This window comes from Ammospiza nelsoni, chromosome 6, assembly GCF_027579445.1.
Source record: "Ammospiza nelsoni isolate bAmmNel1 chromosome 6, bAmmNel1.pri, whole genome shotgun sequence".
Classification (NCBI taxonomy): domain Eukaryota; kingdom Metazoa; phylum Chordata; class Aves; order Passeriformes; family Passerellidae; genus Ammospiza; species Ammospiza nelsoni.
This window is the reverse complement of record NC_080638.1, coordinates 28,440,230-28,467,917: the sequence shown is the minus strand read 5'-3', so window position 1 is coordinate 28,467,917 and position 27,688 is coordinate 28,440,230. Positions and strand designations below refer to the sequence as shown.

The following is a 27,688-nucleotide window of genomic DNA, read 5'->3' as shown; positions in this document are numbered from 1 at the left end:
AGCACAAAATGTTCATTCCTGAGGAGGAAAGAAGTTGGATGCAAGAATGCCATGCTTGTTCTCCCATTCCTGTGCTTTGATCTTCCAGTACAGAGCATCCTCAGTCCCTGTTTTCTAAAAGTGGTCTCTGTTGGTAAAGATGCTTGTAGAATTTAGTACCATGTGCTTTTTGAGTTCGGTTTAGTTAATTTAGTTTCTAGGTCAGTGATTGTCAACGTTGCACCTCTCTCTCCACGACAAACATAAATGCAACTGTGACCGGTTCTGGAAGGGACAGACTAACAAGAAAGATTTCCTCCTGGAGACTGATATTCACTGGCCGAGTTAATAGGATAAGTTCATTAAAACAAAACTTATGACCTCAAAAAATAGACATATGCTTGCAAGATATGCCTCGCTGTGCTCATCTGGTTATGCAGGTCATTTTTGCCGTTGCATCCCGGGTGACTTTTCTATGGTTTACAGCAGTCAACAGCAACCGGACACTTCCTGTAGTGACGTTTTGGGAAGACGAGAGTTTCCTACTGCCTGTCCACTTTTCGGGCTCTATGAAGATGCATAAGGCTTATGTCAGGGTCCCCTCCATGCCGTGCCGACCCGCGTTTCCCGTTCGCGCCCAAGCCCCCGGGGCGGGCTGTTTGATGCCGGCGCAGAGCCCCGTTTTTGGGGCTGGGACAGAGCGCCGTTCCTGGTGGAACCCCCCCGACAGCGCCAGCACCCTCGAGGAGTCCGCGGGGCGCCGGAGGCACAACCTGGGCGAGCTGAGCGCGGCGGGCGGGGCCGTGCTGGCGGGGGCGGAGCCGAGACAGACGGGGCGGTGCGCGACGAGCGGGGCGGTGCTGTTCCGGGACAAGCGGGGCGGTGCTGTGCCGGGCGGAGCCGGGACAAGCAGGGCGGTGCTGTGCCGGGCGGAGCCGGGACAAGCGGGGCGGTGCTGTGCCGGGCGGAGCCGGGACAAGCGGGGCGGTGCTGTGCCGGGCGGAGCCGGGACAAGCGGGGCGGTGCTGTGCCGGGCGGGGCCGCGGTGCGGAAGCGGCGCCGGGCGGGCGCTGCCGGAAGGGGCGGGAGCCGCGGGCGCGGGGCGCTTCCGTCGGGGCCGTTCCCGCCGGTGCCGCCTGTGCCTGGGCCGGGCGGCGGCCGGGGCCGGAGGAGCGGCCGCCATGCACGACGCCTTCGAGCATGTGCCGATCCTGGAGAAGCTGCCGCTGCAGATCGACTGCCTGGCGGCCTGGGGTGAGCCGGAGGGGCCGCGCCGCAGCCCGAGCCGCCCCGCTCCTCCGTCCCGGCAGCGTTCGTGCGGCTGCCGCGCCTTGCCCTGCCCTGTCCCGCCCCGGGCTGGGGGGCAGCGCCCGCCCGGCCGGCGGCACCCTGAGTGGCCGCGGCCCTGCCGCCCGCCGGAGCCTCTCCCCGGTGCCGAGCTCCGCTCCCGGGAGCGGCGGCGGTCGCGGGCCCCGCTGCCCTGCCCTGCCCTGCCCGCCCGGCCGCAGCCCGGCTCCGGGGAGGCTGCCGGGACTCCCGGGGCTGTAACCCTGGGCTGCCTACTTTGTTGCTGAAAAAGCATTCCCCGTGTAGTGACTTAAACCTGATTTGGAGGGCCGGTGGTGTGTTGAAGTCTTAGATTTCGAATACGTTTGGACGTGTTAATGATGTATAATTGTGGGTTTTATTTTTGGGCATACTGGAGAGTCAAGATTTTGGTCAGGTGACTGCACCAGCTGTCCTAATGATTAGGCTTGATAAGGCTTTTCAAAGCTGTGACCAGGTGCCATTGGATGTAAAATCAGCACCATCATGCAAAATCGACAATTTAAAAAACTCCACACTCTATGGAATTGTGACCCTGATTAGTTGTTTTAAGAGTTATATCCTGAATGATAATACTCCTGTTATTCATGGAGGTTTATGATGGAGTTATGTACTGGAGAGGATGTGAAGGTAGTTTATTCCTGCATTGCAGCTTTTATATTTCTCTCTCTTTGAATGCATTTATGTTGCTGAACTAGGAAAAAAACCCTAAACATACAGACTTATAGCAGTATGGTTTTGTAAAAAAGATGTGTAATTCTCTGTCTACAATATTTCTACCAAGTAGTAGAAGAAAGACCTTGCCGGTAATAAGATTTTATTAAAATACAAATTCCTTTGGTGACGAGGAAGTACTAGATGTAGAAGGAAATATTCATGTATGCTGCTTTCCTGTATGATATTCAGTGAGGAAGAAATTCAGCCATATTTCATGAGCCTGTAAAGATTTTGTGCTTTTTGTATGGTATAAGTGCTGCAAAGAGGATGAGTCTGAAACTGTGCCTTAGAGTTTGTATAAAAAGGCCCTCCTTTATGAATCTTGAATGATTCTTGATTGTCCAACCAAAGCAAAGCTGCAACACTCTCCTTCCAAACATAGCTGACTACTTCAGAGAGGCATTTTAAAAACCTGACTTAAAAAACTTAACAATCAAACCCACATAAACTTGATGTTTTTCTTTCTGACAGTGCTTCCCATTATGTAGCACAGTTCCTCTCTGAGAGGTAATAATGTCTGAAGAATAGTTTATTGCTTCTTTTGATGGCACACAAGATGCAGTGGTTTGTGTCTTTACTTCTCTATGAGCCAGTTTGATGTGATGGCCAGGCTGTTTATGCTGTTTCACTGCCTGCTCTTTGGCTGTCCTCTCCTGAGAGTTAAAGCTGCTTCTGTGCACTCCCACTGGAGAAATGATAGGAGACCTGTGTAGTCACTACAGAAAGTTTTTTTGGTGTTTGATGCAAGTTTCCAATTGTTCTGATAAATGTAACATAGCCCCATAATAGGCGCTGTGAAGAAAATTACCTCTACCCCAGCAAAAACCAGCACAGCTGTGGAGGGCAGATTTTGTTGAACTAATTAGACTCTTTTTCTCCTGTCTTTGTAGAGGAATGGCTCCTTGTTGGTACAAAACAAGGGCATCTTCTGCTTTACAGGATCAAGAAAGATGTAGGTAAGTTGATTTTAAGAATGGGGTAAAAAAGTTGATTGATATTTTTATTTCCTGCACTTCTAGCGCTGTAGTGATTTTAACATAAGTGTGATTAATTGCTGATTTTTTTCCTATATGGATTTCATGTAAAATGTGTTTTATCTCAGGTTTCTTTGTGTTTAAATTTATAGTAAGCAATTTTAATTTTTATGAATACAGTGTACAAATATATGTAAAAGCAGTGCAGTGTATGAGTTGGTGGACTTCTGATGTGTGTTATCTTTTAATGACTGGATTAGTGAGAGAGCAAATACATTCACTGGGTCCATGACCATCATGGATAGGGAAGAGGGATAAATACTAACTAGTTTTGTCTGGTATTTATCCTTTCCCTGCCTCTTTGAGAGTCCTAAGTGCTCGTAGTCTGTTCTAGGAATGCCACAAATAGAATGATTCTATTTTTGCTTTAGTTAAAATTGATTTTCTCTAAAGATGTTTGTATTTCACATTATGTGCTATTATGTAGGAACTGATGGTTTTGAATGCAGTAATATTTTGTAGCATGACACAGGAAAGTAAACACCAAATGTTAGTTTCCAGGTTCATCAGCTCTTGGAAAGATATTAATTTGTAGCTACTTGGATTCTAGAGACTGAATTCAGTTGATTTTTGTGAAAGTTGTAGGTTGTCTGTCCAGTTGGAATATGCTAGTTGAGTTGCTAGTGTCTTATCTCACATGGTAAATTTCTCCCCCTTTTTTGCATCAATGCCAGGAGAGGTTATGTCATCAGAAAGTGTCTGTAAGTCTTTCTCCCTAAAACTCCTTTAAAACCCTTGTGGTGTAGTCTTTATTCCTTGTCTGTTTTGCAGTGACGTGCATCCTAGGAATTTAAGTTACTGATACTTGAATAGTGTGGATAAAATCTTTATGGGTATCTTTGTATTTCTGGGTTTCAAATTATTTAAATATAATGCTTGCAATGTAAAACTTGGGCAAGGCAGAAATGTAACTACTGTTTATGCCCTCAGCTGTGTACAAGAAGTGTAATTTATGTTTTCACCTGACTCTGTAGAAGACCCTGTGATGCATTTAAACACAGATGTGTTTAAGTGTTAGTATTCTAGTGTTAAGTGGCCAAGTTTGCTTTCATAATTATTTGTAATTTACTTAATGTAAGACACACACAGTCATGAGCAACTTCAGTTTACATACCCTCTTCAATCTTTCTGATAGGTTGCAACAGGTTTGAAGTGACACTAGAGAAATCCAACAAGAACTTCTCAAAGAAGATTCAACAGGTAGGAAATACCATCTTCTTGATGCGGGAACAGTTTTCAGCCAATAAATGAAATATTCAATGTACATCTGCTGTCTCTGCTGTGCTTAACAAAACAAATTCCCAGAGCTAAAGCTTTTCTTAGGGCTGTAACAGCCAGATGTTTTTGCCCACTCTTCTCATAACACAATAAGCTTGGTTTGATTGCTAAAGCAGAAACCAAAGAATTGGAACTTGCAGGTTTATTTTTGGCATTTGTTAGCAATAGGTCCTCAATTGGTTCTATGACTATTTGTAAGAGTGATGGTAATACATCAACAGACTGTAATGTATCATTTGACTCTCAGATGACATTCTATAGGAATGTGAATGTAATTCCACGTACTTGAAATGTAGAAATAAAGTAACTGCCAGTCTTGCTGCCATTTTTTTTTTTGAGAATTTGCATTCAATGATTATATTGATTCCAGGAAAAACACTGTAAAGATTATGGATCATCTCTCAGGATGCAGCACTCTGTGTGTGCTTTAGAAGTATTTTTGTATTAGTGGCATAACAAGTTACACCTTTTTCAATCAGCTTAGGTTGCAAATGCCAGCTTGTGAAAAGTTACACTGAAAACCTCTTAACTGAAAAGAGTTGCAGTAGCTGAAGGAAGCTTGCTCATGGAAAACTGCCTTTCTTATTATTTTGAGATTTTTCTTAGACTATAATCAAACCTTATTGAGGGTTTTAATTTATGAATGGAGTCACTAACAGCATTCTCCCTTTCAGATCCACGTTGTTTCTCAATTTAAAATTTTGGTCAGTCTATTAGGTAAGTGAAGAAAAGTGTTTTATATTTAATGAGTTCTAGATGCAGTTACTTGTCTGAATGTGGCACCCTTTCCACGCACCAGCATGGTAGTCTGGTTGCTGAGAAGTCATTGTGTAGAGCTAAGCTTTGCATTTTGCAGAGGAAGCACTAAGCAGCATAGATGAGAAGCAGCTTTGCCAGCTGGGAGAACAAAGCATTAATGCTGATTTGTGATTAGGAATGAAGATGTATGTGCATGCTCTAAAGTGTGTGTGTAAAATGCAGTTTGTGTTGGCCCCTGTATGTACATGTGTATGCATGCGTGTGAATCTGTGTGCACTGTAGGATAGGCACTGAAACTTCTGACTAAATTTGCTCCATGTATCAAACTTAGCACTGATGTCTTGCACCAAATTCACTTTATATTCAGATGTGATTTTTTAGTGTCTTGTGGAAGATTTAAGTTTGCTTGGCTCTGGCTTTCTTTAACTTAGGGTCTTCTAGTGTCTTTTTTTGCTTATATTACTACTCACTTCTTTATGATCTCCAAGTCCCAAGTCTTCCAGCTCCAGTATGTGTAGATTTCTGCTGCTTGCATCCTTGTGCATGCAAAAACAGTACCCTGCATTTTCAGCTGTTCATTTTCCACTAATTTCAGGAGCCAGTTCAGAATGATCTTTGTCATGCAATCTTCCATTCTTGAGCTTGCTCTGTTCTGGCCTGCTTGCTGTCCCTTCCACTCTGCCTTCCCCTGCTTGGTTAGCAGTACCTTCCTGTAGTTCTACCAATGCTGCTGTTAGTCTTCTTTGCTGCATTTATTGTGTTTGTATGTGCCTTCGCATTTTTCAGCTTTTGGAAAACACTTCTTTTCCTTTCTTGCAGCTCTTAGTTTCACAAGTTCTTTTTTATATGAACATAAAATATGGTAACTTGTTTGAATTAGCAACACCTCTACATAAAATATTAAATAATAATTGGAGTTTTGTTTCAAACAGAAAATAACATTTACGTCCATGACCTGTTGACATTTCAACAAATCACCACAATTTCAAAGGCAAAAGGTGCATCTCTCTTCACTTGTGATCTCCAGGTAAGGGAAGGAATACAGCTGCACAGATGTCTTTACTGTTTGTAATAAAGATTCATCTTTCATGTTGCTGTATGGATTAGGTTTTGTGTTAGATGAAAATTTCTTGGGTACTAGTGCTTCTTAAAATTAGTACCAACTGCATTTGCTTAAGGCAACAGTTTTAAATTATTTTTCTTACTCTGCTTCACAAGGTATTTTCCTGTGCCTGTTGTGATTGCAGCTTTTGATACAGAACTTTTGATACAAGACTTCAAAGCATTTTTGTCCTATGACTTTGACTCTTCTTTTTTGAAAGGTCCCCTTAATATAAAAGCCATTTTCTTTCCTTGCATTGCCAGTGCACTAGCTCATTGTGGTTTCCTTCTGCAAGCAATTCTGTCTGGGTTTTTTAAAATTTTTGTTTCTCTTTATTGGCTCAAGGACTCCTAGAGCAGTTGTGGTAGAATGATGCCCTGAAATCGTTCTGTAGGGTGTAGCAGTCCTCTGTTCATTTGCTCTGGGTTATTGAGTGAGCAATTTCTAGTCAAATGAGTTTCTTAGCATGCCCATATCATTCAGACATCTTTTTCATAATCAGAAGAGATGGTTTAGTGCCCTTTATAATTTTTTACATTTTTGCCCCATGGGAGCTTAGTGTTAAATATTTTATAGGAAGTACTTGGGGTTTTCTAAACATGAAAATCAATGTCTTTCAAAGCACCTTTACATCTGGTCATTGCAAAGTGGCTTGTTGTTTGTGTGTCCAGGCACTTAGCTTTCCTAGTGCTTCTTGTCAAGAAACTTTTCCAACAGGTTAGAATATTAGATTGTTAATGGTTTTATCTGTTAGTATAACACATTCTTTGCATTCCATATCCTCACCTCTCCTATACTGCATGGAGTTCCAGCCATTTATCCTAGTTCTGGGGTTGGACTGATAGCTCTGTACTTATCTATCCTCTGTTTGTGTGTGTCTATGCCTTTTGTGCTCTCTTAGTTTTTTTGGATTTTCTTGATGTCACAATCCCTGTCAAAGTTAGTTTTTAAGTATCCTGCCACCTCCCCTGCCTCCTTCCTCCCTCCCCCATGCTTCCTATTTTTGGGAGTTCTCTTCTGTTATGGATGAACAAAGCTGCTCTTCAGTGGACAGCTTTGCTTCTAGCAGAGGCTTCTTTTGGCCTTGTCTTACCTGACTTGGCTCTCTGTGAGTGCCTGTGAGTTAGGTCTGTCTGTTTTCACAGCAATCAGATACAGGGGAGGAGGTGCTGAGGATGTGTGTGGCAGTGCGTAAGAAGCTCCAGCTTTATTTCTGGAAGGACAGGGAGTTCCATGAGCTCCAGGTGAGTTGTGTTCTTTCTGTAGCCAGCATGTCTCAGCAGGGAGGGTCATTGCTCTTCACTGCTTGCCATGTTACTCTGAGGCACTGCTGACTTTCAGAGCATTGATGGTTGGTTCTGCAGAAATTTAACAACGGAACAGCAGAGAGAAGTGAAAACACATGTTTGAAATCAATGCCAGTTGATGGCATTTATAGTTTCATAAGTTAAAGTTAGGGCTGTGTCCTGTATTTTATTGTTCTGGTTGTAGTACACTTTTAAGTACTTGACTTTCAAGTCAGTGAGCATATGTGAGCATGCATACCTTTCAAAAACATAGAAGTAGGTGCACTTCTACTCTAAGTATGTCACTTCTACTCTAAGTATATCACTAAGTCAGAAGATAGTTTCTGACAAGTGTAGAGAGCTGCAGTTGTGAATACTGGAATAAGAAAAAATAACTAATTGAAATGGGTAGAGCCTTTTCAGCTACGATCCTCTACTAGAAAATTTTCTACTAAAAATGATCAGTTAACTTAGAGCACACCTCTTTGCTGTACATTAGTCTAGCCTTTTTGCTGAATATTGCCATTCCTTGAGCAGTAGATGCTGGGCACAGGTGGTGGGGAATATGGTGTCAACAAGAGAGCAGCCTGTTACACTCTGTGTTCCCAGATTTGACTTTTGCTTTTCATTCATAACAACCAGTTTAACTTGTTTTCCTCAGGGGGACTTCAGTGTACCTGATGTACCCAAGTCTATGGCCTGGTGTGAAAACTCCATCTGTGTAGGCTTCAAGAGGGACTATTACCTGATACGGGTGAGATGGGGCTGTGTAATAGTGTTTTAAGAAGATTTGGGTAGCAGCAGACACTATGGAGGCTGCTCCTGTGCTCAGGAATTTGGCTTACAGATTTATGGAAAACAGCATCTGGTACTTCTGCTATTTGTGGCTTTAGAAAGGGCAGTCTAAGCCTGTCCTTTTAAATGGATATTTGTCAGGAAGTCATTTTCTGTTTGTTGCTGTTGAGACCAGTGTTAGCAGCTCTTGCAAAAAAAAAAAAAAAAGGAATTGGGGAAGGTACATTTTGTTTTGGCAACAGTCTGTGTAAGCTCAGTTTGCATTTTATTTAATGTATTAAGAAATGAGATTAGCTCTAAAAGGACAAAGAGACCAAGACACTCATCAGTAAAGCTTACCCATTCTTTCATTTTTCATTCTTTAGCTGAACTGTAATTGTTTGAAAGCCTCTGAACTTACTGTTAATTTACTATTACAGTTTCCACTTAGACTTCATTTACAGCTATAGTTTATTCTTTTTTATGCCTTTATAATTGGCTTCTGCAGATATTACAGGAAAATAGGATGAAGATGAGGTGCACCACACATGCACATGTATGCACATGGGTGGCAACAGTGATCTGTAGTCAAAAGGAAAACCACACATAATTTTTACAGTCACTTGGAACTGATGCTGCTCACAAAAGAAGGGGTGCCTTTCTGCAGTGCTCTCTTAGATGTTGATTCCTGCCATTCTAGTGATCGAAATGGTTGTGCAGGTGCTGAGGGGAAAATGGCTAGGCTTTAAGTTAGTTGGCTTTTTTTATGTGGCAGTGCTCACTCATGCCAGAATAAAAGAGTGTTAAAAGTTTTGGCCTAAATGAGGGGTTTGGACACTTTAGATAATTTTGCTGCTGTGGTATAATGGATTTGATAAACTGGTGTGAATGATGTGCTCAGCTACTATCATCACCTCAGACATAAAAGTAATATTTTTTATTTCAGAATGACGTATAATCAGGATGAATTATGATATGCAGAAACTCTTTAAATTTGCACTTGTCCTGTTAGTGTTTATCCCGGGCTGCAAAATCCCTCTAGGGGTTTTTGCTTTAGTCTTGTGTAGCTTTGAAGAAAAGGTTATTGTGCAAAACACTTTTTTTCTTTTTATGTTCTTTTTTATCCTAGGTGGATGGAAAAGGATCCATCAAAGAACTGTTTCCCACAGGGAAGCAGCTGGAACCATTAGTAGCTCCTGTAGCTGATGGAAAAGTTGCAGTTGGCCAAGATGATCTAACAGTTGTGCTTAATGAAGAAGGGGTCTGTACTCAGAAATGTGCCTTGAATTGGACAGATATTCCTATAGCCATGGGTGAGAAGTAGCAGTTTGTTTTTGGTTTTGTTTAAATTTATTTCTTTACTCTTGTGTATGTGATAAAATCATGTTTGCAGTATTGTGAAACCAGCTGGATTTCGAGTGTGACAGGTTCTACAGTATTCTGAGTTGTACACTGGGGAAGGTTTTGTTTGGTTTTGCTTCTTAGCCTTCTTTGCTTGTGGTCTGTGGGCCTCTCTTATAAAATAGGTGTAGTCCATATCTTTTATACAGGGACAAGGTCTGAAATGGAAGGTAGTGTGTTAAAGCACTGTAGGTCTGGGTGCCTCAGAATTTGATTATGGTGAAGGATGAGCAAAAGGCTTGGTAGTATTCTGTGAGCAAATTGCTGTCAGTGTCAGGCACTGAATTTTGTTTTGAGTGTGTAAAAGGGGCACGTTTCAGGGCGTGAAAAATGGAAGAGAAGCCTTAAGTCATAGCTTGTTTCCAGGAGTGCTTGAGACCAATCAGCTGAAACGTTTCCCTTGTTTCATGAGCAGAACACCAGCCTCCCTACATCATTGCTGTCCTGCCGAGGTACGTGGAGATCCGCACCTTTGAGCCCCGGCTGCTGGTGCAGAGCATCGAGCTGCAGAGGCCGCGCTTCATCACCTCTGGAGGGTACCGATGCAACTCACTGCCGCTCTTGTCTGACTGGCTGGCTGCATGTGGCACGCTGAAAAACTGGGAGAAGAGCAGCTTTTCTGTTAGGTTTTTATGGAGATTGGTGGAGGCCATACCTTGAGGAGGAAAGGATAGAATTGAGGGTCTTTAAGAATTTGTGACACAGGAGAGACAGTCTTCTTTCTGCTTTGCAGTAATGCTCCAGTTGCTCTTGTATTGATGCATGTTTCTATTATAGGATTGGGATTCTTTTAGGATAGGGTATTGCTTCTTTCTGAGCACTGAATCTTAATAATTGACTTTTTTATCTTGTTTACAGCACAAACATTATATATGTGGCAAGTAATCACTTTGTTTGGAGGCTCATTCCGGTGTCCATAGCCACACAGATCCAGCAGCTTCTGCAGGACAAACAGTTTGAGTTGGCTTTGCAGTTGGCAGTAAGTACTCAAGAACTTGAGTTTGCAGTGGATTCAATTGTGCAAAAGTACACAAAGGGATGTTTGCCATCTCCTGAACTGTAATGAGTCCAGTAATCAGTCAGTATAACCTCCCAACTGTCCACTTTGCACAAGCTGGTAAACTCTAGACTTCTTAAACTTAAGTTTTAGTTTTGTGCTGCCATTACTCCATATTGATCTGTTGTGGTGTAGATTTTGAGAAATCATCTCTTATATGAAAGATTATGTCTTAACTGTTTATGTTTAGTATGTTTAATTATACTGCTCTTCCTGCATTAAATTTTTTTTGTTTTTGGAAATTCCCCTTAATTAATTACATTTTGAATTGCTGACTTGAAAAAAAAAATTGAAAAGGCAAATGAATGAAGAGATGTTTTCTGTGATGGAGCAGGTATAGAGGTAACCAGAAGTAGCTTTGTAGCTTTCAGATCTTGTGGGTTGTCTCCCACACACAATAAGCACGGACAGGCACCACCAGTGTTCACTTTGAGAAATTATCTTTTTTTCTTCCTGCTGTCTCCACAGGATAATGCTCCTCTTAATTCTCTAGGGTGTTTGTCTCTTCTGTAAACTCTGAGAGTTTTTAATGTTTGTTAATTTGTATGCAGGAAATGAAAGATGATTCAGATAGTGAGAAACGACAACAAATCCACCACATAAAGAACCTCTTTGCCTTCAACCTGTTCTGCCAGAAGCGTTTTGATGAATCCATGCAAGTTTTTGCCAAGCTTGGTACAGGTAAATGCTTGGGTTGGCATTGAATCACTTCAGTTAGGAGGAATGAAGTCAAGGTCACTGGCTATTTTATGGGGTTTTTTGTTTGTTTTCTGTTTTTAGTTCAAAACAGTGCTATCTTGTGCACATCAATCCCCTGTGAACAGCAAATAGCCTGTGCAGCTATTTAGTTATTTTTGGGTGGAACTGGTGATTAATTACTTAATAACTTAATTAACTACACAGTTAAGTACAATTAAATACTTCTGCACTTAGTAAATTAAGTTAAATCAGGAGTTTTTCCCTTTTTTACAGAATATATTTGTTTTGTAGGGTATTTAAAGCATGAATAGCATGTGCACAGACCCTTTAAAGCAGAATGTTTCAGCAGCTGCTAAAAGCCTACTTGTAGCTTGGAATGAAAAATATGGAACATCTGTACATTTGCAAAATCACTGGACTCAGATGACGACCCTTAACCCTTGGTTTAGCCAAGATGCTGAAACCAGGAAGCTTTCCTGTGCTCTTGGAAGTCTCAGTAGTCTCTGATACTAGGGCTTGGAGACTGAACTGTACCATAGAATAGTGCTTAAGACTGAGATTCTTTTTACTGTTGACAGAATTCTCATGTGCATTTAAACCTAAAGCTTATTCATGACACCTAGTTTTTATTTTGCAAAACTACAGTGAAAAACAAGGGCTTAGAACTCACAATATTTTGAGCTTGAATTAGAGGATAGTAATTTTGAATTTGCGTAAACTCTGTGAAAACAGGTATGCATTAGTTACAGATGCATAAAACATTGTGTGTTCCTAGAAATTCTGTCTTACTGTCAGAGAGGTTAATGCAAGGAATCTGCAAATAGAGCAGTAAGATTGTATTAATGGCTTGTCCTCCAAGTGTGCCAAGTGCACAGGTTGGAAATTCCTGTGCTTGGACTTCGAAACATGTTTTGCTTTAGCTTCTTTTGCATTGTTTTAGCTTCTTTTCTGTAATGAGCAAATTTCATTTAGGCTCTAGAATCTTGTGGATGTACAAGTAGAGTGCAGATTGCTCTGTTAGAAAGATAAACTTACTTTAAGTTTGTAAAAATAATATGAATGGTTACTAATACCAGTTATTTTTTGCATAGATCCCACTCATGTGATGGGTCTGTATCCTGACCTCCTGCCCACAGATTACAGGAAACAGCTACAGTATCCCAACCCCCTGCCAGGGCTCTCTGGGGCAGAGCTGGAGAAGGCACATTTAGCTCTGATAGACTACCTAACTCAAGTGAGTGCTCCTCTACCTGGTTTTAGAGCAGGATTATTCAGTTCTAGCGTGCTTTGTTAGCTTTGATGTGCTGGAAGCAGTACACCTAGCCCAGCTCTGTCATGCTAGCCTTAATGGGCTGTCTTAATGGCTGGAAAATGTGGCAGCAGCCCCTGAGTGAGCAGGGGAAGTGGAACACATGAGAGACCCCACAGATATATGGAAAATATCATGCGTGATTGGACAAAATTTCTTTATGCAGTGGATCTGATTATGAGTCCAGTATTTTATTTCTAGTATCCCGCTGAAGAAAACTTGAGCACTTCATTTTTTTGTTTTGTTCAATGATTATTATTAAGGGCGCTCTGTCCATGAGATAGGTTGAGGGCATGCAAAAAGGTGGAAGGGAATTAATGAGCCTTGTAAGTTCCTGTCCTCTTTATTTTGTCATAACTGGAACCTGAATTGTTTGGTTGCCATCCTTAGTAGAGTAAAAGAAAGCTTGTGCCTGAAGTAGGATAGGTTTTAAGCCTAGTAGTGCAAAATCTAAATAGTTTTCAAAAAGTTTCCTGACTTCTCTAAAATGTCTGCTCAGGTTAACAGAGTTTCCTTCTGACAATTTTCTCAAGACTCTGGACATTTTTCAAAACTATAAAGGTGCAAAATACATACACTTGAATATGGTTTGTGTTGAATAGTTAGTGACAATAAAATTTTTGGGAAACAGTTGATTAAAATAAGTTATTAAATTGGCTTAATTTAGTCTTTGTAGTTGGTGTGTTATATGTGCTGAGGGTGAGATGTAGAAATCCATGGCCTTTTCCTGTTAAAATTTCATTTGATGTCCTGCAGAAAAGGAGTCAGCTAGTGAAGAAGCTAAATGATTCTGATCATCAGTCCAGTACCTCACCCCTCATGGAAGGAACACCCACGATCAAATCCAAAAAGAAGCTGTTACAAATCATTGATACCACCCTGTTGAAGTGTTACCTGCATGTGAGTTTCTGTCTGACCTAGAGGCTTTGCCATAGGAGCTCTGATGGAATTTCAGACTGAAACTTTTAAGAAGGAGGATAAGCAGCTACTTCAGAAAGGCTCACACAACTGTCTGTCTTTGATCTAAAAATAATGTGTAAAATCTGAGCATTAACTAGTTTCCTGTCTGGTCTGGAAGCAGTTTCAGGGAATGAGGCAGATATGTCTGTCCCTGGTTGCTGCCTCTGTCAGAAGAAAATGGCTGTGTATTTTGAAGGTCTAATGAATGCTTTTGTTGCCTTATACTGGTAAACAGAGCAAAGTAGGATCTTTGCTGTTTTGATGGTTTTCAAAGCCTGACCTCTGTTGTTGAAGGGGAGTAGCTTTGGTGTGTTGTTTTCTTTCTGTCCTCAAAATTACAGAAATGACCGTGGACCTTACTGTAAGGTATTAAACTGTAATTTCTTATTTTTCTTATGCTGTGAGGCTTCCTTCCTCCCGTGCCCCCACTTCCAGCTTGTGTTTTGTACTGTACACTTAGAAGGTGCAATTCCAATGAAGTTTAAGTGCTCCCTTTTTAATTGCAGACAAATGTAGCACTGGTGGCACCACTGCTACGTCTGGAGAACAATCACTGCCATATTGAGGAGAGTGAGCATGTACTAAAGAAGGCACACAAGTATAGTGAGCTGATAATACTGTATGAGAAAAAAGGTCTGCATGAGAAAGGTAATTCTGAGGTTGGGAGAGGAGGAGGACTAGAAGCATGTGTTCTTTGTTTTGTGTTTTGACTTCAGTAAGTAGACAGTGTTCTGAAGAGGCTGTTTAATTGCTATCTTGTGATTAAATCTTTGTTCCTGTTACAATTTGGTCTCTATGTTCAAAACAAAACTTTGGTTTGTCTTCAATAGCATAACAGGAAAAATGCACTTTTTTGTGCTTTATGTTGGAGCTAGCAGTTACAAAGGAATTGACTCCTTTTCTTTTGAAAGCATTACAGGTACTGGTGGATCAGTCAAAGAAAGCCAACTCCCCTTTGAAGGGTCATGAGAGGACAGTGCAATATTTGCAGCATTTAGGTGAGTGTGAAGAAGAGCAGTGTTTTTGTGAGTTTTTATTCTTGTTTGGCTTAGTGATTATTCTACTGTTTGGCGGCTTTCTGGAGGCTATCAAGCTGAAAGGGTATCCTTGTTATCTTGTTTGGTTTCTTGCATAATGCAACCTTCAAGTATTAGCTCAAGGGATTCAAATTTCATTGAAAATTAAATATTTTTTTGGAAAACATTCCTTATTTCTGATTAAAATATCCACTGGGAGAAAATAGGCCATATAATTTGAATTTTCTTCCAGTGATGAAGAGCAAAGTAGGAAATAATTCTGAATGAAGTAGAAAATGTTCTTAATCTACTCTATTCTGTCAGTTTCTGGGGATTAAATGCAATATTCTAGGTAGTTCTCAAGTAATTGCAAATTCCTCCAGGCTTGCAGCTATGGTCTTTCAAGTCAAGTGTGTATTACTGATGGGTGTTTAATACTAGCCTTGTGTCAATAGAGTAAGCACTTGTTTATTGCATCAAAGCAAATATTAACTGTGTGATTGACCATCAACAATATGCTTTGTCAGTGTGCAGGAGAATTATTTATTTACTTGGGTGGTAGATAGTTTTCTGCGTTGCATTATTCTTTTTATCTTTTAAAATAATGTTATGCAGAACCTTTTCCTATTGTTGCTCATGTTTAGATTAAGGATTTGTTACTGGGGAAGTTGAGAAATCCCCTGCCTGTGGGAATCCCCATGCAGATAAATGTTAGGGTATGTGCTGAGGGAGCCAGTTGTTCTGTGGGGCAGTGTGGTGTTTTCCTTTTAGTATACTGATCAATAAGCTTTGGTAGTTATTTGATGAGCTTCTCCTCTCTTCTTGATGCTCTCACTGTTTTGAGTAGGTTTTAACTTCATGTTTGATTTGCTTGCGATTTCAGCAAAGACACCTTGATCAGTGTTTTGGCAGGGGGCTATTCTAATTAATGTCACACTTCTTTCTGAGAAGTTAGTTTTCATGTAAAACAGAGTCTTACTTTCATTTCTTGTCCTGTCTTTTTTTAAAATGTTCTCTGTGAGGCCAGTATGCCCTGTAAATTCAGAAAGTTCATAGAGTTCAGCAAAATTCAGGCCCACAAGTTTATTGCCATTTGCCTAGTCACACTTTTGTTACTGAAATTTGAGATTGGCTCTTCTGGGAACTATTTCAGTTGTTCTACTTTACAGTGCACATCATGTGCATTTTTAAAACTTATTTTTTAAATTCTGCTAATATGAAGATGCTGCTTGTTTTAAATATTGTGGGATGGAGAAAAGCAAACAATGACTGCCTTTTTATAGGGTTGCTTTAAGTTTCTGTCTTGTATAGTGTTGTCATATTGTGTTATGTTGTTCAGGCAGCAAATGCCTCTGATTCTGAGCAGGAGGGTGAAGGGAAAGTCTTGTTTCCTAACATGTTTTATTAGTATTGTGAACCAAATTGTCCAAACTATAGTATTCTTTTTAAAGGGGCAAGTCCTACATTTTGATAAAAGCTGAGAAGCTGTTACCTGTCATGTAGTTTCTATGCTAGTTACTTCAGGACTATGATGCTTTACTACTTGTTATAAAGTATTTGACCATTTGCTGTAGAAGTCATTAGACTGACAGGCTGGATATGGACTGAAGGAAGTTACGCAAGTGAGAAGTTCACTGCCTCTGTACCCTAATTAAAAGAAGTTGAAAGGGAAGACTTTTGAACATGATTAAGGCAGCCCATCTTGGTTTTGGTCTGAATTCTTTACATTTGGTGGCACTTAGTATTTGAGTTAATTTTTGTTTTGGTTTGAAATCATGTTTGTGAAGCAATGAAATTGTAGCTTTGGAATGAGCGATTTGCTTGACTTGAGCAACAACTGGATTCTTCATGTAAATTAGGCTTTGCTGGCTCTGAAGGCATCTGCTTGTGTTGTGAATAGATAGATATTTAGGAATTTAACAATGAGCACTGCTGCTTTTTGTATTCCAGGCACAGAGAACTTGCACTTGGTATTTTCCTACTCTGTCTGGGTGCTAAGAGATTTTCCTGAAGATGGACTGAAGGTTAGTGTGATTGAAAGAGGTACCTTGTTGTTGACCTTCTTAGTGCAGTATATGGAATTTGGATAAGTCATTGTAAGAATCTCATTAATGCTAAACCAAATTAAATATATAATTTGGTTTTTCTTTCTGGCTTCAGTGCTAATGTTAGCAGTAGATAAAACAGGTCAATCTTTCACTTTTTCTTATGCTTTTCCATTCTTGGAACACCTTATAATAAATAGCTAGGAACCTTTGATAGAACATTTCATGTTATTGATGCCACACTTTTGCACAAGAGCCTAATCGAGTATTTAAATGTGAGGTATTGATTTCCCTATAAAATTGGCTCCCTGAATTTGGAGGGTGTTGGGCTCTGTAAGAGAAGGGTGTTCACTAGGGCAGAAGTGGGGATGTTTGATAGTCTTTTCAGATGTGAAGTAAGTTCTCAGTGCCTGAATAAGCTGCTCAGATCTTTTTTTATATTTCTTGTTTACTCTTTGGAACATGTGATGGATTGCTGGGCTTCAGTGCCTCAAGAGAAAAATATACTGTGGCACTTAAGGAAAGAAAATCACTAATCTGAATAAAATTTTATTTAACAGATATTTACAGAAGACCTCCCTGAAGTGGAAGCTTTGCCACGAGACAAAGTGCTCAGTTTCTTGATAGAAAATTTTAAAAGCTTGACTATTCCTTACCTGGTAAGAGCTCAATCTCTACTACTGCATTTTACCTTCAGTAAAACAAAATGTTACCTGTAAGATCTTAGTTCTTCAGGAGCTGGAGTCTGTTGGACAAAGAAAGCATAATTAAAATATGCAAAATCCTGAGGTCAAGCTTGGTAAAGGCAAGCATGGAACTGTTCCTTATAAAGAACTACATCTCAGAGGAAGTGTCTGCAGCTGAGCCTTAACATGTATTTACAGGAGCACATCATTCATGTCTGGGAAGAAACTGGAGCAGATTTCCACAACTGTCTGATCCAGCTGTACTGCGAGAAAGTGCAGGGCTTAATGAAAGAGTATCTCAGTTCTTTCCCTGCAGGTATGTCTGGCCTTTTCTGGGGGGAGGACCAGGAGTATGGGAGAGCACGGGGGAGCCTTCATATACCGTGTTGTAATCCTTCCCTGTTGAGATCCACCATAAGATACCTTAGTGACGGAGGGAACTGGAAAACATGTGGGTTTGTAGGACAGTTTGTTGCCTCTCAAGAGATCTTTTAAGGGACCAAGTAACACTTTTTTCACAATTAAGTTGAATGGCAGCTACTGCTCCCTGACTTGTGCATGTTAAGGGTAGGGAAGGGTTTTGGATAACTTGAGTATTGCTTTAACCAGCCATGTGATGTGTTTTTAGGGGCTGAAATTAGTTTGGCAGGTACATGACAGCTCCAACCCATGTAGCAGTTCTATCATCGTGAAGTTCCTCTTCATAGTGATTTGTATGTCTTCTAGTACAGACTAGTGTAGTGAGTTAGTTGTAATAATTTAGCTAATGTTGTTTTCTTTCATATAGATAGAGCTCCAGTGCCTGCTGGGGAGGAAGGAGGAGACTTGGGGGATTACCGGAAGAAGCTGCTGCTTTTTCTGGAGAAGTCCAGCTGCTATGAACCTAGTCGACTTATCAGTGACTTCCCCTTTGATGGTGAGTTCTGTTTCTGTAGGATAACTAAACCCTAGCTTATTGCTTACAGCAAAACTTCCTCACTTATCATAGAGTCATGGTAACTACAAATAGAGAAGATGACCCTATCTGTAGTTGTAGGCCACTGGTGTGTGTCCTAACTCTGTTTTTGCTGGCACAATTGGGTTTACCAGTTTCTGCAGGATTCCTCTAACTGTTGACCTAAGACCTTGTGGCATCTCCCAGCTATTTAGCCTAACTTTGTGATGACCCTGAGTTGTGCAATAGATCTGAAGGTTGTTCCTTAAGGTGACTTAAGAATTCATGAAAGGTTTCTGAGACTAGTGTGAAATGTAGACTTAGAGTGTCAGTGTAACTTATACTGTAGCCTGAGCACAGATTAATACTTCCTTCTGTTAGTCTGGGCACTAATTTTGTAATTTCTCTGTGCAGCTATTGATTTAATCCTTCATGCTATCACTAGGTCTCCTAGAAGAACGTGCTCTGCTCTTGGGTCGAATGGGGAAGCATGAGCAAGCTCTGTTTATTTATGTTCATATTTTGAAGGACACCAACATGGCTGAAAAGTAAGGATTTCTTTACTTTAGAGTTTTTGCAAGACTTATTTTGCTGACTGCTGTGTGGATAGGACGTGTAGTGAAATGTTGCTATATGTGGAGCATGAACATTGTAAGTCTTCAGGATCTTCCGTGTTGTCACATTTTATTGGCCTTGAACCTCTTCTGGGTATCTGTTTATTACAGATGCTGCTTGCTGGCCCCTTGAGGTTTGCCTTTTTGTGCTCTCATTGTGCTTTAGAGCAATGTGACCATCATCAATGAGTTAATATTTTACAACTGTCCTTAGTCTGTGATCTTGTGTGTTGTTTTGCTTCCTTTCTGTTTGGAGAGATGTTCACTAGCCCACATTAAAAAGAACTCTTGTTAGTGAAGATACAGCATTTTTCTGTGTGTTTTGTGTCAGGGAACCTCCTGAGTGAATCAGAAGCACTCAGGTAAAAATAGAATTACCCAATACTGGCAGGTGTATCTGAACACAGGGACCCGTTCAACATAGTTGCTTGTGATTCAGATACACTAATTAGATATATATATATACACATAGATTTTTATGCTGTGATGTGTTGATTGGGGATATCTTTTCCCTCTTTTTTCTTACACAGCTAAATTCAATTTGGCTTCTGCAGTAAAGCTTTTTAAGTTGATTGGAAGTGGGAGACTTGCACAAAACTTTTCTTCTCTCAGCATTGTGATGCAGAGTAAACTGTGCAATCCTGATGTTCAGTTTGATGAATTGATCTGAATCAGATGTACAGTCACTTAACTTGGATGACTTCAGTAGTAATTAAATGTTGATTTCTGTAAACTAATTCTTTGAGTCCTGTAACTGTTTCCGTATTTGTCTTAATTCTTCTCTGTTGATTCTTCTAGCTACTGCCATAAACATTATGACAGAAACAAAGATGGCAACAAAGATGTAAGTAGCTTCTTGTTCAGTAAGGAAGTAGAAGGCTATATATATATATATATACTTTGTTCAGGACTTGAAAGTTCTTGCTCTGTATAGACTTCTTCAGGGTTTGTGTAGTGTATAGGAACCTGTGTATAATCTCTTGGAATTCAGGACCTCCTAGATCATCGTGGGGTGTTTTTTCTGGAAAATGTTACTGTATCATTGGATTTGAGCCTAGATTAAGAGCTTTTTAAATGGGCAGTGCACAATTTTGGATGGCATGGGTATAAGTTAGTACCATTGCTGGGTTTTACCAGCACTGTCAGCTGTGGATAGGTGCAGCAGTTTTAGAGCTCCCCTTGTGTGTGCTGCAGGTGTATCTGTCCCTGCTGCGCATGTATCTCTCCCCACCCAGTGTTCATTGCCTGGGACCCATCAAGATGGAGGTGCTGGAGCCTCAAGCCAATCTGCAGGCTGCTCTGCAGGTTTTGGAACTGCACCACAGCAAACTGGATACCACTAAGGTAAGTCAGATCTGTAAGTACTCTGTGCTGTTGGCAGGAGACTACAGAAGGTACTGGAGTAGGCCAGTGAATGGAATGTGTCAATCTTAATGTGTCAGTTTCTATTCTGTTTTGGTCTCTGTTTATCCTTAACTTTTTCTAACTTTGTTCCAGGCAATAAACCTACTCCCAGCAAACACACAGATCAATGAGATTCGCATCTTCTTAGAGAAAGTACTTGAAGAAAATGCTCAGAAGAAAAGATTTAATCAAGTGCTCAAGAACCTTCTCCATGCAGAGTTTCTGAGGGTAAGCATCCACCACCTGTTATTGATTGGAATAATGTTTTAAAATACGTTCAAATTGAAATTTACTGTTTCTTATAGGGGATGGGTGTCCTCTAGATGGTGCTGTAATGCACCTGAAATTAAATGGGAATTATGTAGCTTGAACATCCTTTTTGCAGGAGATGGTGTGTACATTCATTTTAGTTTGGATGAGATGTTTGTCTTTGCTCACTGTGCTGTGGTGTGCACTGCAGAATCATCTCAGACAGCTTGGACTGGATTTCTTTCAAATGAAGTGAGCCAGGGGAATGCAGTTCAATTGTTCTTCTTAACACCCCTTTAGTGGTTGAATGCCTTAGGCTGTGGACCAAGGTAAAAGTAAAACCCTGTGATTCATATAGTGTAGGTTTTGGGTGTTCAGTACCACCTGCTCTGCTCCACAGAACAGCTTCTTCTGTGCTGCACAAGTTGGTAATGTAGATACAGCCACTAACAGTTAAATGTTGTGATGCTTTGCGGTTTCATCAGACCAAGGTGTGGCATTGCTTTTTGAGCAGCTTGGGATTTTTGTCCTCCTTTAGGTCCAGGAGGAGCGGATCTTGCATCAGCAAGTAAAATGCATAATTACAGAGGAGAAGGTGTGCACTGTTTGTAAAAAGAAGATAGGTAACAGGTGAGAGATCTGGTACACTTAAACTAAGAATGTTGGAAAACTGGATGTATGTATAGCCAGAGAGAACAGCAATATGAGGGAGCTGTTTGAAGAGTATTTGAATTACGAATTACATTAATTAGCTGAATGGTTAGGAATACTTTAAAGCTTTGGTCAGTGAATTGCAAGAGTTTAATCCTCCTTGCAACAAAGGAGAATAAAACCCCTTCAGAAACTCCCAAGAGTTCTTATTTCATAACTCTGGAAGGCATGAAATTGGTCCTCATACTGAATTTTGAAAACTTTGTAAGAACACTGCCTTTCTAAGAACCTGCTTCTTAACTAGAATTGGGGAGGAAGATATAATGTTAGGCTGAGATACATGTGTACTTTTCTATATCTGATGGCTTCCTGACTGATTTATGTTTTGTAGCCTACATGCAATAGGATGTTGAAAAGTAGAACTAGTTTGCTTGATTATTTGGATGACAGTGACCCTGAGATGAGCTCAGCTGGTTAGAGCATGGTGCTGATAACACCAGGGTTGTGAGTTCAATCACTGTACTGACCATTTATTTAAGAGTTGGACTCTTATCCTTGTGGGTCCCTTCCAACTCAGAATATTCTATAAATCTGTGAACTTTTCTTCTACTGTTCCTAGTAGCTAATATAGCTAATATAGAATGCAAATTTTATTTGCACTTGTTTTTTTTTTTTTTTTTGTTTGTTTTTTTTTTTTTTTCCTTTTTCTTTCAAGTGGAGGGAAATGCTACATGATTCAGTCATTATTTTCTTCTTGATGGGAGCCCTTCTGAGATATGAGTAGCATTAACAATGATAGGGAAAGGTTCTTTTCCCAAAACATTTTAATACACAGTCTAAATATTGCTACGCATATTAAATTTTTTGTTCTTAACATTCAGCATGTAGCTTCAGCATTGAAATTTGCATATGCGATATTGTTTTGGTTGTATAGAATTTTTCTGGTACTGTTAAGATCAGTAAGATTTTGAAGCATGCCCCTTAGTCTTTAACTTGCTACCAGTGACGTCCAAGTAAAATGTGCCTGCAGAAATGAAAATAGATTTTGAAAACCTCCAAGCAAATCTCTTGCCATATCCATAGAATTCTTTTCTCTATTTTCTCTTTAATACATTCAGGCTATAGTTTAAAAAAGTGTCACTATCATGTGTCTCTCTCTAATTCTGCCCAAATTGGATGCTCTTGTTTGAATGTGGAAAACAATGTTTGTCTTGACAGCTGATGTTTGTGTTTTGTTCTCTTTACAGCGCATTTGCTCGATACCCTAATGCAATAGTTGTGCATTATTTCTGCTCCAAAGAAGTCAACACACTGGACACCTGACCTTGTCATGTCAATAATCCCAACATTTATACAAAATTCAGTACTGATGACTAAAGAAGTTGATGTGTCTGAGAGTTTTGAGGCTTGTTGCTAGGTTCTCTTACACTGGGTAGAAATCATTTGTATCTGTGGACTGACTGTACCTACCCAGCAGTGTTGATTTACTAGAAAATTACTTTAACCATGTTGTTACAGTGCTGGCAAGTACACTGAACCTCTCAGTCCTCAGATGAAGAATAGAAACTGATTTTTGTAGTGACTTTTGTAACACACTCCAGCCTTGCAAATGAACTGTGAGACAACTGTTGGACGTTCACCACAAATCAAGTCTTTACAATAAAATGTACTTTCTTAGGGTGGCAATGTTGTGATTTGGCCTTGTATGTAAGTATTTATTCAAAAAAAGAAAATTCCCTGAAAGTGTTTGCAGCCATATCAGCATTGCATGGAGATCACCAGGTATTTATCATAAAGGAGGCTTCTGTGTCTGTTTCTAGACTTAGGAAGTGCAGCTTTTATCTCAGCAACAGAAATGATGTAAGTGCTGGCCAAAGGACTCTCTATTGGTATTCTGTGGTTTTGCTTGACCTTCTGGTAAGTTGTTTCACAGGAGATAATTAGAGAAATGGTAGATACCACTAAGAAGCTTTTTTTCCCTTTTTGTTTTAGTTTGAGAGCTATAAATTGAATTAACTTGTGTGTTGTTTGCACTGACTGTGTTCACTCTTAGTGTGAGTGGAAGCTCAGAGACTGTTGGAAGAAGTTCACATCTGCACTCAAAGGAAAAAGCAAAGAACACCCTCTAAAGCAATTTCTGGAAGGAATGAACTCTAGTTACTGCTTGAGCTTCTGGACTATGCTTGAGACTTTTGTATATAAATTCTTTGGTCTCTGGTTCACTTTTCAACAGTGAAGTAAAATCCAGACTGTTTCAACATCTGTGTATTTGAAATGCTCTAGAACTGCATTCTGTTCAGGCTGGTACTGTTCTTAAAATTACTCTTGGGCCAGAAGTCTTAACACAAGAACTAAATTGTACCATACTCACTCTAGACTGTAATATTTTTGTCTAACTTATTTTTTCAGAAACATTAATCAGTAGCAGATTGGTATGAGGGACAAAATGTTCGTTGCAGAAAGAATCTGTGGAGTGGTAATGAAAAGGCAGCAGTAGCAAATAACCCAGTGGAGGGATTGTTTGAATTCCAACATCCTGGTCTAGCAATACTTATAAATAAATCATTATTAAGTGCTATGGAGCATGACATGTAACTACCAGATATCACATCTTAAAGAACAAGCTGATGAATAAATCTGGTCTGCCTAAAGTGTAGTTGAACCTCAGTTAACATCTTAGGTTTACTTAAATCATGTGAGGTTTTTTTTCAGGAACAGATCTGCTGTAGGCTAAAAACAGTTCTAATTCACTTTCATTTGCCAGTGTTAAGAGTTTCCCTTGATAACTGTTTTTTCCTTGTTCATATGTGTTTGTATTTATTGTTATGCATTCTTCTGGATTTCTTTGTCCAGTGTTTTGCTTGGATGTCTTGGGCAGTATTGCTACTGAATACTTTCTGCAGAGGCTGGATAGAGGGAATCTGTGGTGTTAATGTTTTTAAACTTGTATTTCTTCTGTTTGAAGAAGAGAGCCTAAAAATACTTACACTAGATTTGCACATGCTGTATAGATCTTTATATACTAGTTCAGGTACGGAGGGAAGATGGTTTGGGAGAGTTGTGTTTACAGGTCATAGAGAATGAAGAGAGGGCATTTAAAAAGACCTTGCATTCTTTGTATACAGATATAACAATGCTACTCTGATTTTTACTTATCTTATGTTTAGTACTGGTAGTATGATTTTTATTTGCCTACATTATCTGTAACCAGGATCTTCATTGTGCTCTTACTTACAAGACTAAAGTTGTGCCTCTGTTCATCTCCATTGCATACCTTTTACAGAGACGTGGTTTGTGCTGTACTTTTTTTTTGTTGGTTCATACCATGTGCTTTGGGTTTCCTAACCATACAGCAGGTTTATCTAAAGCAATAGGTTGTAATAAATATCGTGAACCAGTGTGTGTTTCAGTCTTTGTGCAGTTAAACTTCTCTGGGCTGATGTAGGTTTTATTTTTATTTGTATGTTAGACCTCACTTTCTCCTGGAAGTCAGACCCAGTGCAGTATCTCAGTATTCCCCTTGCTTTAGTATGTGTAAATCAAGTGTGGCAATTCTCAATGTAGGTTTTTAAATCTACAAGTTTATACTTGCTTGTGAATGTTCTCAAAATCCTACTAAAACCACTTTTGAATTCTCTCTTTGAATAATGTTTTTGCAAGTCTTACACCATTATACTATTAAATATGTACTTATTAGAGAACACTAAAATTACTGACAAGTTTTTTCTGGGTAGTGATGTTTGAGTGGTTTTGTGCTGGGGAGGGATGTTGAGCTCTGTGTGACCAAATCAGGAAATGTTTAGATTCACAGGTTTGCACTTGCTTGGGCTGTAGGTCATAGAGTCTGGTGTTGGAAGTAGAATATAGATCCTCACTTTTCCTATTCTGTAGCCACGGGAAGCACCAGCACAGAGGAAGTCTCCTGTCTCCATGTTCACAGAGTCACAGGATGGGTCAGGCTGAGAGAACCCACAGTGGATCATTCTGTGCAAGCTCCCTGCTCAAGCAGGGGCATCTCCAGCAGGTCAGCCCCAGCCTGTGCTATGGGGTTATTCCTCCAGGTGCAGGACCCTGCACTTGCCTTTGTTGGATTTCTGACAGTTCTTCCCTGCCCATCTCTCCAGCCTGCTGAGGTCCTTCTCAAGGGCTGCACAGCCCTCTGGGGTATCAGCCACTCCTCCCAGCTTTGTGTCATCAGTGAACTTGCTGAGGAGGCATCTGCTCCTTCATCCAAGTCACTGATGAACAACTAAGTATATTGGTGTTTCTGGAGAAAACTAAAAAAAATCCCCAGCAAACACAAATCAAATCCTATCCTTGCTTGCATCCTTTGAAATTTTCATCTCTTCTAGTTGTGTACTGCATCTCAGCTCTCCTCTTGGTGCTGCTAATGTGACCAAAATGGGTCCCTTGTGATACCTACACACGTTTAAAATATTATATAATGTAGTTGGTGATGATGTAATTTAATGCTTTCTGATAAAAACTCAAAACTGCAATGTAGAATCTATCTTTACCCCTGTGGGCATGCTAATGAACGCAGAAGTAAAATTACTGGGTGGGAGGATTTCTTTGCCTCATCTTTTGATGCCATTGTGCTTGCTTGTTTTCTTAGTCTGATGGGAAATAACAAAACCAAGTAGTTTATCTTTGGATATTAAGTTTGCTGACAACAATGTCTGAGGATGGCTGAAACTGCACACAGACACTGCTAATAGGTGATCTGTTGTTGACTATGAAACAATTCTCAAGCATATGTTCTAAAGAGCTTTCATTTTTTCTTGAGAGATTCAAGAGAAATTCTGTAAAAGTGAGATCCCTGTGCTGAGTGAGATTTCATTGGAAGAGGAAAGAGTGTCAGAAGACAGGTAAGCTGAATTTATGTGCAATTGGGCACTCAGGACAAAGTAGAGGGTTTATCTACTGCCTGTAATAAACTAGAATAAGTGTGATTTCTCCATGGTGCTGTACTGTGAGGTCACCTCAACTTTCTTGTAAGTTATAGTCAAACTGCATTAGATTAAATGTAAAAGAAAAAGTACACTTATGGTTCTACAATCCTTTTGAAGATAAATAAAACCTAATGTGATAGTCATAGAATGATTTGGGTTGAAAGGAACCCTGAAGATACTTTAAATTCAACTCTCCAGGACCCCAACCTGGCATTTGACATTTCTAGGGATGAGGCATCCACAACTGCTCTAGGCAACCTGTTCCAGTGCCTTACCATCTTCTAAGTAAAGAGTTTTTTCCTAATATCCAATCGAATTCTACCCTCTCTAAAACCATCCTCCCTTGTTCTATCACTATCTGTAGTGCAAAAACACTCTCTTTCTTCAAAAGCCCACTTTAAATACTGGAAGGCTTCTATGAGGAATCCCTGGAGCCTTCTCTTATCCAGTCTGAACAGCCTCAGCTCTCAGCCTTCCATCCTTGGAGTGGTGCTTCAGTCCTCCACCGTCAGTGCAGTGGTGAGTAGAAAAGCAAAGGAATAGCTTTTTCAGCCCACTGTCTGCTATACCATTTAGTAGGACACAAGGGCTTTAGGGTAGTTGCTGGCTGTTTCACAATGGCATTATGTTTGCTTTTTGCCTGTGTGTTGACTCTTCATTCTGTGAATTCACCACAATGGCTCCCACCTAGTGCTGACTTGTTTATGTTTGAAATGTCAGTGCTTGTGCTTTTATTAATTTTCTCAAATTCTAGCCTGGTGACTGGCGCTAATGACAGGAAATGATTAATGAATGGGACCTTGCTGAGAATGTGACACATTCTCATGTTTGCATGGAGCTAATGACATGCTGCGTTACTGGCTTTCATACATTTTCTGCCACTTTTAATTGTTGTATCTCTAAAGTTTGGTACTTGGTCTGCAGTTCCAGTTTATGAATTTGAGCTCTTTGATAAAATGCTCCAGCAAGACAACTGTCAGCAGCTGCTAATAAGCTAATTGCTTTTTAGCAAACTATTTCCTTCACCATTCAGTTATTTTTTCAAGTGCGATAGACTCTTAAAAAAATCTGTCCTGTCTCTTGTAAAGTTTTTTGAGAACATTTGGTGGAAGAATTAAGACTGTATTACATGGAAATGAAGAAAAAGGGGAGACTTCTGCAGGTTGCTCAGAGAGGAGAGATGTGGTGGGGAGTTGATATTCCCTGAAGCATCTTATGGCAGACCAAACTGTGGTGTCTCCACTCTGGCCTCCCTGAAACTGCTCTGAACAGCTACAGTCAGTGACAAATTTTGCTTTACTTCAGGCTTGTAAGATGGGAAAATTTTTCTATTTAAAAATACTGGTAGGTTGTGCTGAAGCTCTGAAAAGGATTTGAAATGGCCACAGTTGCACATCAGGTTGCTGGAACTCTCAAAGACAATCTGGATTGGGGTTTAGGTGTCGGGGCTGGATCA

At 40.2% G+C, this 27,688-nt stretch overlaps 2 protein-coding genes across 3 annotated transcripts; one reads left to right on the top strand and one right to left on the bottom strand.

Annotated features, from left to right (window-relative positions):
• Positions 1-565: 565 nt before the first annotated feature.
• Positions 566-1,162, bottom strand: LOC132074852 (uncharacterized). The gene has a single exon (XM_059474890.1). It carries the CDS (start codon positions 1,160-1,162, stop codon positions 566-568), a length of 597 nt encoding a protein of 198 aa, XP_059330873.1.
• VPS39 (VPS39 subunit of HOPS complex) lies at positions 1,056-25,004 on the top strand. 2 transcript variants are annotated; one of them, XM_059474105.1, is made up of 26 exons: positions 1,056-1,233; positions 2,913-2,978; positions 3,731-3,757; positions 4,192-4,256; positions 5,009-5,051; positions 6,026-6,120; positions 7,341-7,439; positions 8,143-8,235; positions 9,385-9,568; positions 10,072-10,192; positions 10,515-10,635; positions 11,265-11,394; positions 12,504-12,646; positions 13,478-13,621; positions 14,188-14,329; positions 14,593-14,679; positions 16,648-16,721; positions 17,303-17,401; positions 17,627-17,744; positions 18,216-18,344; positions 18,808-18,910; positions 19,775-19,820; positions 20,171-20,320; positions 20,474-20,608; positions 21,168-21,259; positions 22,528-25,004. In XM_059474105.1, exons 1-26 carry the CDS (start codon positions 1,161-1,163, stop codon positions 22,601-22,603), a joined length of 2,655 nt encoding a protein of 884 aa, XP_059330088.1. In that variant the 5' UTR covers positions 1,056-1,160; the 3' UTR covers positions 22,604-25,004. The 2 variants fall into 2 exon arrangements, with proteins under 2 accessions (XP_059330088.1, XP_059330089.1); XM_059474106.1 differs by lacking the exon at positions 3,731-3,757.
• Positions 25,005-27,688: the final 2,684 nt, after the last annotated feature.

What these genes read in the sequence shown, in the direction of transcription:
- VPS39 (XM_059474105.1), top strand. Translation starts at nt 1,161, where the DNA reads ATGCACGACGCCTTCGAGCATGTGCCGATCCTGGAGAAGCTGCCGCTG. An exon ending in TATGTCATCAGAAAGTGTCT is followed by an intron (nt 3,758 to 4,191) that starts GTAAGTCTTTCT and finishes TCTTTCTGATAG; the next exon opens with GTTGCAACAGGTTTGAAGTG. An exon ending in AAAAGGTCTGCATGAGAAAG is followed by an intron (nt 14,330 to 14,592) that starts GTAATTCTGAGG and finishes TTCTTTTGAAAG; the next exon opens with CATTACAGGTACTGGTGGAT.
- LOC132074852 (XM_059474890.1), bottom strand. Translation starts at nt 1,162, where the DNA reads ATGGCGGCCGCTCCTCCGGCCCCGGCCGCCGCCCGGCCCAGGCACAGG.